The sequence below is a fragment of the Procambarus clarkii genome, chromosome 1, assembly GCF_040958095.1.
Source record: "Procambarus clarkii isolate CNS0578487 chromosome 1, FALCON_Pclarkii_2.0, whole genome shotgun sequence".
Lineage (NCBI taxonomy): Eukaryota > Metazoa > Arthropoda > Malacostraca > Decapoda > Cambaridae > Procambarus > Procambarus clarkii.
In genome coordinates, this window is record NC_091150.1 from 24,587,734 (window position 1) to 24,600,999 (window position 13,266).

The following is a 13,266-nucleotide window of genomic DNA, read 5'->3' on the forward strand; positions in this document are numbered from 1 at the left end:
TGTTTGCTTGTTTCCTTGTGATTGTAGGGAGTTTCTACCTCTATGTTCGGTTTTTGTTTTAGTTTTTTACCATGTGGGGTTTGTTTTGTTATGCCTACCTACCTGGGTGCCTAACCCCGGTCGATGGCAGATAAGGAAAACCCCAACCACAAGGGGTTTTCCAGGGCCATTGCTCCCTGAAACCTCTCTGAAGGGGCCAGGTTCTGGCACTGGTCCCTGGTAGGTCTGAACTCCTTAGCTAATGTCCCGGTTTAATATAACATACATTAGCCCGATAAGCTCCAGGGAGCCTCCGGGGCTCACCCAGAAAGTGGCGTTTCATTACATTCAACGCTGCTTTTTTGCCAGACTTTTCCACCCTATAGCGGGCAATATATGCCACTTACGATTTTTTTATTATTTTGCCATGATCAAAGAACACAAATTAACAGGTTTAGAAGTTTTTTTTTTTTTTTTTTTTTTTTTTTTTTTTATGCGCCTGTGGGTGACAAATGCTAAATAGCCAGGAGCCACACAAGGGTTTACAAAGTCTTCATGCAATACCCTGGCTTTCTCACAAATGATGGCCTCCGAAACACTATCACTCGCTATCTTCTTGTGTATCCAAATTAATAACAACTTTTCCACTTCCTCAAGTATTTGTGGTCTTTGTTTTGTGATTGTTCTTATGCCTTTTGCCACTTTAGCACTCATTATGTCCTTTTTCTTGCTAAGTATAGTGCATATCGTTGACGTGGCTTTGTTGTACTGCCTACAAAGTTCAACAACACATGTACCATTTTCATGCTTCCGAATGATTTCTTGTTTTTCCTCTATTGTCATCCTCACATGCGCTTTCTTGCCTTGATCCTTACCACTGGCTTTCATGGGACCCATGGTGAGATATATAATAACAGCTTTTATGGTCAAATGACCAAAAATATAACAAAACACTGAAATTCGTGTGAAGAATTGATGCGGGATAGTCACTGGGCGCGAGGCACTAGTAAACTGAGGGGTGAGGGGCGACGATTGTATTTCGGCTATCGACGAAACCCTGCTTGTATTCCGAAAAACTCGTATACAGGGACACTCGTATTCCGAGGTACCAGTGTAGTTCTCTAATCTGTGGTTGGTTAGGTCCCGATGGATTTCCTGGTATAATAATATTGTTTGCTATTCTCCATCTTAGATTAGGCAAGTTAAAGTCATTTAGGAAGATGATATCAGGTATCGGGTTTGCCAAATTATCAAGGCTATTCTCTATTTTGTTTATCTGTTCTGTGAATTTTTTGGGCATTGCATCTGGTGGTTTGTATATTAGAATAATCACTAAGTTTATTTTCTCTATTTTTACTCCCAGTACCTCTACCACCTCATTTGTAACGTTAAGGAGCTCCAAGCATACAAGGTCTTCCCTAATATACCTACCCACTCCTCCATGTGACCTAATCTATCACACCTGTATAGGTTATATCCTGGAATCCAGATCTCACTGTCCAACAATTCCCCTGCATGGGTTTCTGTGACAGCTCCAAATACTGCATTTGACTCCGTGAGGAGGCCATTTATGAACTGTACTTTGTTGTTTGTTCTTGTTTTTAGTCCTTGTATGGTTTCAAAGATGAATGAGGATACTCTATTAGGGATGGTTGGACTGGGAGACTTTTTTGGCAAGCCATTATTTTTGGACATATTAAGTTTGTTCTGAGCAGTGCTGATTGTTGTAGGGCAGTTGCCTGTCGTAGTTGTAGTTCCCTTTCGGTGTATAATTGTATCTGTAATTCTGGAATGCAAGTGGGTCTGTCATCCAGTTCCATACACTCTCCATGCTCCTCCTTTTGAATTCTCTTTCGGTTTGGTATAAAAAATTTATCGAGTTTCCTCCAAATTCATTATCCTGCTTGCCACTCTTTATGTAGCATTCTGTGCCTTTCACGTGAAAGTATGGGCAGCTGAGGTCATAGCATTTTCTGTCCTCCAGTGAGGTTTGGCACATGTCAGGGTGGAAAAACCTACATATTGATCCAAATCGACACTCACCTTTCCTAAGCATATTTAAACATTTTTTGGGATGTTGGTAACTGCATTCTAATCCTTTCTTATTACCAGCATATCTATGTCTGCATATGCCCTTTACATAAAATTTGCACGAGTCTGTCCTTCTGGTCTGACTCGCTCTATTGGGGACCGTTGTAGTGTCCTTATCTATCGAGCTGTCAGTGCTGTCTGTTACACTTTCTAGTTTACTGGCATACTGAGTCAGAGTTTACAACTTCCTGAGTTTCTGCTCCAGTTTCATCCCTGACTATAGCCTCTTCCCCTGCTATGTTAGAATTATTGTGTTTCCTTTCCCACTCTTTCTGGATGGCTGGTAGGCTTTCAATGAACGATGTTTTCTGTTCATGCATCATGTTATCTAGAAGATTTCTTAGGATATTCCAAGTTCGCAGGCTATTTTTACACACCCAGAGCAAATGGCCAGCTCTCAGTCCCGTGGTGTTATTCCTGTACAAGCCAAATGAAATCTATTCTTACAGATATAACATTCAATTCCCGTTGCCTTCGACTTTAACCACCTAACTGTGTCAACCAAGTATTCTCGATCGGTGGGAAACTGCGCCAACCGAGAAAACTCTTTTTTTTTTATTTTTCAAGGCACACTTGGTGCACACAACACTTTGAGGAATTCCAGTTTCAACTTCATTTATAAGCTGAACTTTTTGTTCAAAAGTCATCACAGTGTGTTTTCTCTTGGCTCTACCGCTCATTGAAGCCCTGAACAACAGATTTCCTGCAGCTCCTGATGCCACAGTACCAGGATGCGAAAAATATGCACAGATATAAAATGGTAAGGGGGGGGGAAAGTCTTTGTACGCCACGGGCAGCCACAAAAACAATACTGGGTCGTCGAGCAGGTGCAGCGGTCGTGCTGTGGCGATGCGGTGGTTGACTGTGAAACTACATAGGCCTCTCATGAGTTGAGGCATCACTTGGGACCGGACAGCTAACGAGTAGTTGGAATAAACAAAAGATTGAGGTCCAGCAGTTACGTTGGGGAGTGTAGGTGCTTTTGGTTCATAGTGATCTGGTGTGTTCCTTAACATTTGGATAATTGCAAGCGGTACTTTTAGGGTGCTACTGAGTGGCTACCAGAAGGAGGCATTCCATTATCCTCAATGCTAAATTTTGTTGGTGAAATACTAAATTGTAAATTTGTATTTTATTCCAGGAGCATGAAACTTACAACAGATTTACACAGAGCTCTGTTGAGAAGGAATTGTTCTCCCTCTCTGGAAAAGAACACTTGAGAGAACGTCACACGATATACCGCTTCATGCTGGATCACATGCCGGATGACCAGCGTTTTACTACAACCCAGCGACTTTGTCAAGACATTCTTGGTAAATATTTTAATCAAACTGTAACTAGGTTTATCCATATTAGCATAACATAAGAATTAGGGAAACTGCAGAAGGTCTATTGGCCCATATGTAGCAGCTCCCGTTTATATGCACCCAACATAATTTATGTATTTAAGCTAACCTATGCTTGAAACAATCAAGTGATCCCACATCTAGGTGAGTACATATATTTTGTTACCCAGTAATCTGATCAAGAAATCAACAACCCTGTTTCCAAACCAGTATTTACCAAAGTGGTTCCCAAATCTAAACCTGTCCAGTTTAGAGCCACGGTTTCGTGTTCTATTTTTCTTTTACATATATTTATCAACCTTATTATGCCCATTCATTTACTTGTGCACTTTAATCATGTCACCTTTTAACTCTTTGCCTTACTAGAGAATGTAAATTAAGCCCTCCTCAACCTGCTTGAATACTGTATCTGTTAGTGCTGAAGATTTTAGCTCGTTCACCCCATCTTCCCTACTCATTTGGGGAAAGGGGGAGGCAGCTCAAAGTCAACCTGCATCTCCACCCTCAGTTCTAGGCAAAAGAACAATCGTCAACATATTTCTGACACGTTATTGTGACTCCTCGTCTGCTTCTAGGCAATTGTAGCTAACCCCTCTCTCCCACCCCCAGCCCCATCCCTGTCAACAACCTGGAAGGAAGGGAGGGAATCAGGGAGCAATAGGGCTCTCCCAGAAATTGGCTTTGCATTGCATTCTTTTCTGGTTTTCTGGGTGGAATCCCTTATGGCTTTCTGAAAATAACTAACCACGGAGAAGAAAAGCAAACAGCCAATTACCAGGGAGGAGGAAGCCCCACAGAAACATGATGAAGAGGAGACATCTGGCTGAAAGACATGACCCAAGGCCAAACAAGAATGCTGGGGGCCTGGGAACATTAACCCATACACTGCTTGGGGCATCGTTTGGCTTCCTTGAGCCTTGGTTTCTAGTGCTGCTTGCACTTTGTCTAAACCTAGGCATTTATCTGTGACTCCGCCTCTTTCAGAAGGTTAGGCAACTGACATACCTTGCTGGTTCAGCTTTCCTCTTCCGCTCTAAGCGTCTGGAATTTTATAGGCATATTTATCAACTGTATGGTCTTCAGGGCTGGTTTGATGGTGACCCACCTGCAGTCTTCTTCTCGGTGACAGTATGAGGCATCTTGGCAGCCTTTTCTTCATTTTCTATCCCTTCATTATTCTCTTCTGTCTCTGAACAGGTTGTTTTGTTCTTTCTTGGCTGTTTCTTGAACTCATGCTGGATACTGTCACCTCTTATTGTGCAGCGTTGGCGGAGCTGCTACTGCTTGCATTTAGGATTGGCACGTCTTCAGCCCAGTTTCGCAAGCTATCTCGGGCTTTGTTTCACCTCTAACCTGCTCATGCACCGACTTGAGTCTGCACGGTTTCTAGACCAGATTCTTTCTCTCGTTTATTTGTGGCCCCTTCAGTTAAGGATTGTTTCTTGAAGGCTATATTTCTGAGGGGAGCCCTATCGGCTCCCCGGAGCTATCCAGGCTGAATGGATATGTATAACTTTCTGGCATCAGTCAAAGTGCTAGGAGTTCTTGCCTACCGGGGACCATGAACCAGAACCTGGCCCCCCTCAGAGAGGCACGAGGAGCAATGGCCTATAGAAAGCCCCCTGTGGTTGGGAGCACCCTATGTCTGCCATTGATCAGGATAGGCACCCAGAAAGGTAGGCGCCCCAAAACAAACCCTATTCTGTTGAAAATATTGCTACCGAAAGCCGAACGAGTGGACAGAACTCCCCAAACAAAATTATACAACTAGCATGACGTCATCACATCGCCGTGCCACCGTCTGCACAACCCCCCCCCCCCTCCCCGGGAAAGGAAAGGGGGGAACCCCAGACCCTCTGCGCCGGCGATCCAACTGGCAGTTCTTGGCTGATGGAATTATTGGCCAGTCGAGTGCCTCTGGCTCCTGTTTTTGTTTCAGTTCTGTGCCTTGTGGTGTGGACTGTCTCTACCGGTGGGGGTGTGAGCCAGGAGGAAGATTCCATGGTACTCGGGCTGCATGCGCCTAGGGCTCTCTTCCCTAGGTGCCCTGTAAGTACTGCCCTTGGGGCTTGGGGCCGCCTTCCACAAGTCACCTTGGGTTCTACCTCCACTATGTTCTTTGCTGCTCGGTACTGGGCCGCCCTTGGAGTCGGCTGGGGTTTTGTTGCCCTGGTTTGTCTCTGGATAGGTGGTAGTTTTCGTCACTGGTAGGGGCGCGGGGTACCGCACAGCTAGTTTTCACCAATAACAGCGACCGGCTCTTTTCTGCCTGGGTACGTTGCCCCTCTTGCGGGTTTTTCTTTTGTTTTTGCCTGGTGGGGGTGGGGGGGTCTGCCTTTGTGGTCCCCCCTTTCTGTTCTAGGTATTTTTATTTAGATATTTTCTGTTAGTGGTACTCCCCGTTTGGCCCCCGTGAGTGGACACGTCCCGGGGTTCAGCTTTTAGAAGTTTGTTTGGTAGACTTGGGCGCCGGTTCGCGGTACCCTGCCTGGGCTTCCCTTAGCCTGTACTCAAGGCTAAGGGCCTTGGAAAACCCCACGGGCGCTCTGTGGTCCTATGGGTGTGTCCCCCCCCCCCCCTCGCTTCCTGCGAGTTTGACGGTTGCTCTGTCCCCTTGTCTCAGGGTGACACTCACCGGTTGTGCCTCCGCCATGCTGCCTGTTGGGTCATTGTTTCTTATGACCTGGAGTGTTGCGATGGGTGTTGTCGGTACGTGCTCTCGTTCACCCAGGCCACTGGTCGTGATAATCGGGTGCAGGCGGCTGTGGTGTTGCTTGCTAGGTGTAGGTTGCGGCAACGCTCTTACTGTATTTGTTAGCGGCCCCGGATTCCCTGAGGCTGCCCCGTTTTGGTTGTTTGGGTCCGGATTTAGGGGTGGAGGTCGCTTCAGCTCTGGCTCCTTCTGCTCATCGTCCTTTCCCTTCTGTTCTGCACACTTCCTCCCTAGCTTCCGGCTCCGAACCATAGGCAGGTTTCGGGGTTTGGAGTGGGGTCTGGTTAGGTTGGGTCTCGGGGTGTTTTCCTCTTCCAGGGTGGCGGCGGAGCCTTTTGAGTCAGTTCCTCGAGCCGTTCCGTATGTGTCTGACCAGTGGGCTCCCTTCCTTAGTGTTTGTACGGCTGTCCCGGCTTTTCCTTGTCAAGCTGGGGCTTTGGGGGTACAGCTTGGCCCCGGATCTTGCCGTAGAGGTTCCCGGGGTGGGTAGGGATTGCCTGGGAGGCCTCGGGCCCCGTTTGCCCCTCTTGGGTCTTTGTACCCTCGGTAAGGGGCTGGCAGTTCTTCAGAGTGGGGTTGTTCCTTCCCCCTCTGTGTTCATGTTGGTTTTGGGTCTACCGCTCCCTTGGTTCGGTTCCGTGTCCCTTGAGGTTCATCGGTCCAGTTGCTCCTGGGGGTGGGTTTTGCCCCCTTTTCCTTACCCTTTTTGCGCTTACATTGCGATACTGTTCCCTTCGTATCGGGTCCCTGCTTATCTCTTGATCAGGGGTATATTTTTGTCCATATGTACCTCCATGCGTTTGTGCTTGTCGTGGTTCTCGTTGGTTCGGGCATCTCTTCGTACCTTCCAATATTATTGGAACGTCTGTTGACTACTGATGTGGTTTTCCTCTAGTCCTTTGTCAGCCTCGTTGGTTTCCTTCTGTCCTCTGTCTTCTTTCGCTTCGGTTTCGCCTTTTTTTGTTTTCAAGTCGTCTCTCCAATCTTCGTTACGTGCACCTTCCTGGTGTTTGTACGATGTGTTTATACAATGTGTCTGTACGTTATGTGTATGTACAATATGTGTGTCCGCCTGGTGTTTCGTACCTCACGCGCTGGGGCCGGGGTGCTCGTGTGTTCCGCGTCGTTTCTCAGTTTTCTACGGCTTCATACTCGTTTTTTCCCTCCATTCATAGCCCTCTAGATGCTGGGGTTGTTCTGGATGTTATATATGGGGGGGCATCACTTCGTTCTTTCCTCTGCTTTCAGGTGAGGAGAGGCTCGGAGTGATGCCTCCTCCCCCTCTGTACTGCTCCTCGTCTTCTGCTGGGCGCGCGCCTCTGGACGTCTTTCACCTTAAACTTCCAAATTTTATTCAGGTAATAGTACATACAATGCCTACTGCCTCTAGTATGCATGGCGTTCGAGCGCACCTCTAGCGATAATCCTGGTATGTTACTTGGCTCGACTGCGTTGTGGCACGGTCGTGTCTCTGCTCTGCAGGTGAGATTGTCATGTCTGGCGCTTCGGTCGGCCAGGTGCTGGTTCTCGACTTTTGGTGGGGTACTTGCCTAGTTGTGCTTGCAGAGGTTGAGCTCTGGCTCTTTGGCCCCGCCTCTCTCCTGTCAGTCGCCGGTTGTGCGGTTTCCAGAGCCTCGTGGGCTCTGTCTTATCTACGTTTACCCCTGTAGGTGGAGTCTGCCTCCACCACATCACTTCCTAGTGCTTTCTGCTTCCTATCTCCTCTGACATTGATCAGGTTTTTTTCATGTCTATGGCTCGTTTGGGTACTCAGCTTCCTCCTGTATCATCTTGTGCATGTGCCACCCTTGGTCACTGCTCCATCCTTGTTTACTCTGTCACTTCTCCGCTTGGCGGGGTTGCGTCGATGGCTCCTAACAAGGGTGTTAGGTTTTGTGTGTTGTGTTTGGTCACCCTGCGTGTGTCTTCAGTGACTTTCCTTTGTCCGTGTAGCTTGTTCTTTGTTGTCCTGTGGGGTCTGCCCCGCATTTCGGTGCTTTTGGTTTCGTTGTCAGCACCTGGGTCTTTTCCTATCTGGACGCTCATTCCTTGCCTATCTTCGGTGACTGGCTGCACCCAGATATCCATGACGTTCCTCTGGTATGTGCGCCCTCCACTACAAATTTTGTGGTTGGTCGTGTGCATTGCATTCCCGGCCACTCCTTGGTTCGTATTCGGGGTTTTCCTTGCCTGTTTCCATTTTTCCTCCTTCTATGCTACACTTGACTATCTGGGTCGGTGCTTATTGACTATCCTGATATTGGGTGCTCGGGTGGGCCTCTGTCCATGTTCAGTTCCCTGCTTTTGGACTACCCTGGTGTTCGTTTTGGTACTGAGTTCCTACGCTTTTTCTTTGTAGCTTACTGCAGGCTTCGTTGTTGCACTGTCTGTGGGTAGTTGTGGACTTTTGGTCCACTGCTCCTGCCTTACTTGTTCCTTTTCTTGGAACAGGTAGCTGGGTTCCGGTCCTGGCTCTGGTTTTTCTTTGTTCCTTTTCCGGAATGTGTGTGTGTGTTTGCTTTCCTGTAATTACCTAAGTGTAATTACCTAAGTGTAGTTACAGGATGAGAGCTATGCTCGTGGTGTCCCGTCTTCCCAGCACTCTTTGTCATATAACGCTTTGAAACTACTGACGGTCTTGGCCTCCACCACCTGCTCACTTAACTTGTTCCAACCGTCTACCACTCTATTTGCGAAGGTGAATTTTCTTATATTTCTTCGGCATCTGTGTTTAGCTAGTTTAAATCTATGACCTCTTGTTCTTGAAATTCCAGGTCTCAGGAAGTCTTCCCTGTCGATTTTATCAATTCCTGTTACTATTTTGTATGTAGTGATCATATCACCTCTTTTTCTTCTGTCTTCTAGTTTTGGCATATTTAATGCTTCTAACCTCTCCTCGTAGCTCTTGCCCTTCAGTTCTGGGAGCCACTTAGTAGCATGTCTTTGCACCTTTTCCAGTTTGTTGATGTGCTTCTTAAGATATGGGCACCACACAACAGCTGCATATTCTAGCTTTGGCCTAACAAAAGTCATGAACAATTTCTTTAGTATATCGCCATCCATGTATTTAAATGCAATTCTGAAGTTAGAAAGCATAGCATAGGCTCCTTGCACAATATTCTTTATGTGGTCCTCAGGTGATAGTTTTCTATCTAGAACCACTCCTAGATCTCTTTCTTTATCAGAATTCTTTAAAGATTTCTCACATAATATATAGGTTGTGTGGGGTCTATGTTCTCCTATTCCACATTCCATAACATGACATTTATTAACATTAAATTCCATTTGCCAAGTGGTGCTCCATATACTTATTTTGTCCAGGTCTTCTTGAAGGGCATGACAGTCATCTAAATTTCTTATCCTTCCTATTATCTTAGCATCATCAGCAAACATGTTCATATAATTCTGTATACCAACTGGTAGATCATTTATGTACACAATAAACATCACTGGTGCAAGAACTGAACCCTGTGGTACTCCACTTGTGACATTTCTCCATTCTGATACATTGCCTCTGATTACTGCCCTCATTTTTCTATCAGTCAGAAAATTTTTCATCCATGATAGAAGCTTACCTGTCACCCCTCCAATATTTTCCAGTTTCCAGAACAACCTCTTATGTGGAACTCTGTCGAAAGCCTTTTTTAGGTCCAGATAGATGCAGTCAACCCAACCATCTCTTTCCTGTAATATCTCTGTGGCTCGATCATAGAAACTGAGTAAATTCGATACACAGGATCTTCCAGATCGAAAACCATACTGTCTGTCTGATATTATATCATTTCTCTCTAGGTGTTCTACCCATTTAGTTTTGATTAGTTTTTCCAATACTTTCACTATTACACTTGTCAATGATACAGGTCTATAATTGAGGGGGTCTTCCCTGCTGCCACTTTTGTAGATTGGAACTATGTTAGCCTGTTTCCACCCGTCTGCTACGATTCCTGTACACAGGGATGCCTGAAAGATCAGGTGAAGTGGAATGCTGAGCTCAGATGCACATTCTCTCAGAACCCATGGTGAAACGCCATCTGGGCCAGCTGCTTTGTTCTTACCGAGCTCCTTGAGCATTTTTTCCACTTCGTCTCTAGTTCTAGTCTCTAGTTCGTCTGTGGTTCGCGTCCTGCGTAGTTCTCCTCATAGATGCCTCCGGGATGTGTCCTTCATTCTTTCCTGCTAGAGCTGGTTATGTTGCTCCTTTGGGTTGTGGGGTCTCTGTTTTTTGTTTTGCTTTTTACGCTTTCGTTCGTGGTGCTCGTTTTCTTCATTGGCCACTGCCTGGGTCCTGGCTCCTTGGTGTTTGGCCTTGGACCTTCAGGGGTCCTGGGGGGGGGGGGGGTTCCTCCCGGACAGGGGGTTTCTGCTCGCCAGGGTTGGTTCTTTTCGGCTCGCTGGGGCTGGGTTCCTTGTTTCCCTGGCGGCTGTTCCTTTTGGTTTTTGCCTGCCTTGGTGAGACCTGCTGCTTTCCTCAGTTTCGGTCAGGTGGGTCTTCCTGCGGCTCCACCTCTTTTTGCAGATCGGTCCTGCTCTGTACAGGGCTGGTTCGTTCTTTCCCTCAAGTTTTCGTGTCTGAGGTTTTTGTCTCTCGTTTCTCGTGTCGGTGCTTGCTGGTGGGTTCGTTGTTTGTCTCCCACCTGCGTGTTTCGTTTCGGGGGTGGTGTGTGGTTTTCCTGGCGGTCCTTCCGGTTTTCCTATCACTGTGAAGGGTCCTTTGGTTTCTGATAGGGTTGGCTTGTCTTCCCTTCGGAGTTGTTCTGGGACCATGTACTGTCGCCTTGTATTGGGTGGTGCTGGCGGAGCCGCTCCAGCTGGCTGGGTCTTGTGTGGGACTCTCGGACCTCTTCCTTGTCTCTCTCTCTTGTGACGCTGTTATAGGTGTAGTCCCACCTCCGGCTGTTTCTGGAAGGCACCCGGGTCACACGTCGGTTGTTCGAGCGGTTGTGAGGGAGCTTGAACTTCGCCGTGATGGTCTACCCATCAGGTCGGATCTGGTTTCGGTGGATGTTCTGGTTTCTGCGGGGTCATCCCTTCCGCCGCTCTCGTGATCGATGGGTTCGGATCCCGGGAGCCTTGTGTCGGCTGCTGCGTCCCTGGCTTCCTCTGCGGGTTTTTCGGGGTTCTGTTCTGTGGCACCTCCCCGAGCCCTCGCTCGATGTGTTCGTGGATGCGTCGTCTCTCGGCTGGGGTTTTGTGACAAGTGCTCACCAGGCCGGCCAGGGTTGGTGGGGTCCGTCCTTCCATCAAGCTGACAGCATGGCGAGGGAGTTTGTGGTGGAGTGGCATTCACTTCAGAGGATTTGGGTCGCTCGAGGGGCAACGATCTGGCTCCATTTGGACTGCTCCCCGGTGATTCATTGCCTGAACTGCGGGGGTTTGAATCGGTCCTTGGTTCTTTGGGGCTGATCGCTTCGGGTGACTCGTCTGCTGAGTTTTCAGTTTGGCTCTCCTGGCGGTTCATGTTCAGGGGGTGTCAAACGTCCTGGCGTACAGCCTGTCTCGGTTCATTCCCCTTTCCAGGAAATGGACGGTCAACGCCGACTCGTTCAGTTGGCTCTGCCGGACGTACGGGCGCCCAGAGGTGGACCTATTCGCATTGGCGTGGTCGAGGCGTCTTCCAGTTTGAAGCACCCTTCCCAGATTGCAAGGCCGTCGGGCTCGATGCCTTGTGCTGGACTGGTCGAGTTGGAGTTACCTGTACCTCTGCCCTCCGCCCTCCGGTTCGGTTGTTGCTCCAGATCCTGGCTTGGTTGGAGACTTGCCAAGGGAGAGTAGTCCTGTTGGCTCCTTGGTGGCCGGGCCAGCCTTGGTTTCAGGCGCTTCTTCCTCGCTGTCCGAACCCTAGAGTCTTCCTGCGGCTCCACCTCTTTCAGCAGATCGGTCCGGTACGTTACGTGGTTGGTTTGATCTCCTTCTCCACTCTTCGCATCTGGTCTCTTTGACGTGGGTGTATCACCACTTGTATGGCGATCAGGTGGCTTAGTTGATGATGTCCCACCTGCGAGTTTTGTCTAAACGGCAGTATGAAATTTCCTGGCAGGCTCTTTTGGCAATTTTTTGTCTCTTCATAGCTTGTCTTCAATTCTGATGGGGTTTTGTCCTTTCTCTCTTAGCTGTTTCAGGACCGTCATCTTGTGCCAAATACTGTCGCCTCGTTTCGTGCTGTGCCGGCACCCCTGTGCCAGGGGTGCATCATGTTTTGTGTCCAGTTGCGGCTCTTTGCCGATATCTGTGCGCCACGGCCTCCGTGGTAGGGGACGCGCTTTGGGTGGACCTGGTTCCCCTTTCTTCCTGTTCTTCTTCCCTTGTTCCAAGGTGCGGTTCTCCCAGGTCGTCCGCAGGATTATTCGGTCCAGCCAGCCTGCGGTCTTTCCCAGTGCCCACGACGTTCGTAAGTTCGCGGCTTTGGCTGCTGTTTTTGGGAATATGTCCTGGGCTGACATTCGGTCACGGGGCTTATGGAGGTCGAACAGGTTCCTGGCTGCACGATATCTCGTTTATGTTCCTGGGCCTTCTCGGGCGTGTGTAGTCTTGGGTCGCAGGTTGCAGCCATTTGTCTCGACTTCGAGTTGAGGAGCGAGTGACGACTGCCTCCTGGGTAAGTCCCTCTTTTTCTTTGACTTTGGTTAGGTAGCTCTGGGGAGCCGAAGGGGCTCTCCACAGAAAACCAGCGTTGAATGTAATGAAACGCCATTTTCTGGTCCTCAGGCAGTGAGGACCTCTCTGTGGTGCATTCTCTGGCACGTTTTGCCTGCATACCACTAGGTCCTGGTTGTGGCTCACTGCTCGATTTTCTCACAAAGAGGTCCATTGACTATTGTTTTCCCTTCTTCGCAACATTTATCTGTAGTGAGGTATCACATTGTCATTGAAAAGATTAGTGCAACTCCCTACTACAGCTTTCTCTGGGTGAATCGTTTCAATAAAAGTTTGCATTTCTTCCCACATCTGACACTACTTCTTAATGGTTGCAGAAGGGACATTCGCTACTGCCTCCTCCTCCTCCACTGGAGAAACATCCTCAGCTGGGTCTTCTTGCTGTTTCTTTTGAAGGGCTTGGAGTTCTTCGGTGGTCAGTTCTTTGTTGTGTTCTTCCACCAACTCCTCCTCATCATCACCATTCAATTCCAAGCCCATTTG

At 48.1% G+C, this 13,266-nt stretch overlaps 1 protein-coding gene across 1 annotated transcript in view; it reads left to right on the forward strand.

Annotated features, from left to right (window-relative positions):
* Cap-D3 (Chromosome associated protein D3) overlaps nt 1-13,266 on the forward strand; it is a 276,731-nt gene that overhangs the window by 214,717 nt on the left and 48,748 nt on the right. Inside the window, 1 exon segment of the mRNA XM_069323213.1 lies at nt 3,212-3,383. Coding sequence (XP_069179314.1) covers nt 3,212-3,383 — 172 coding nt within the window.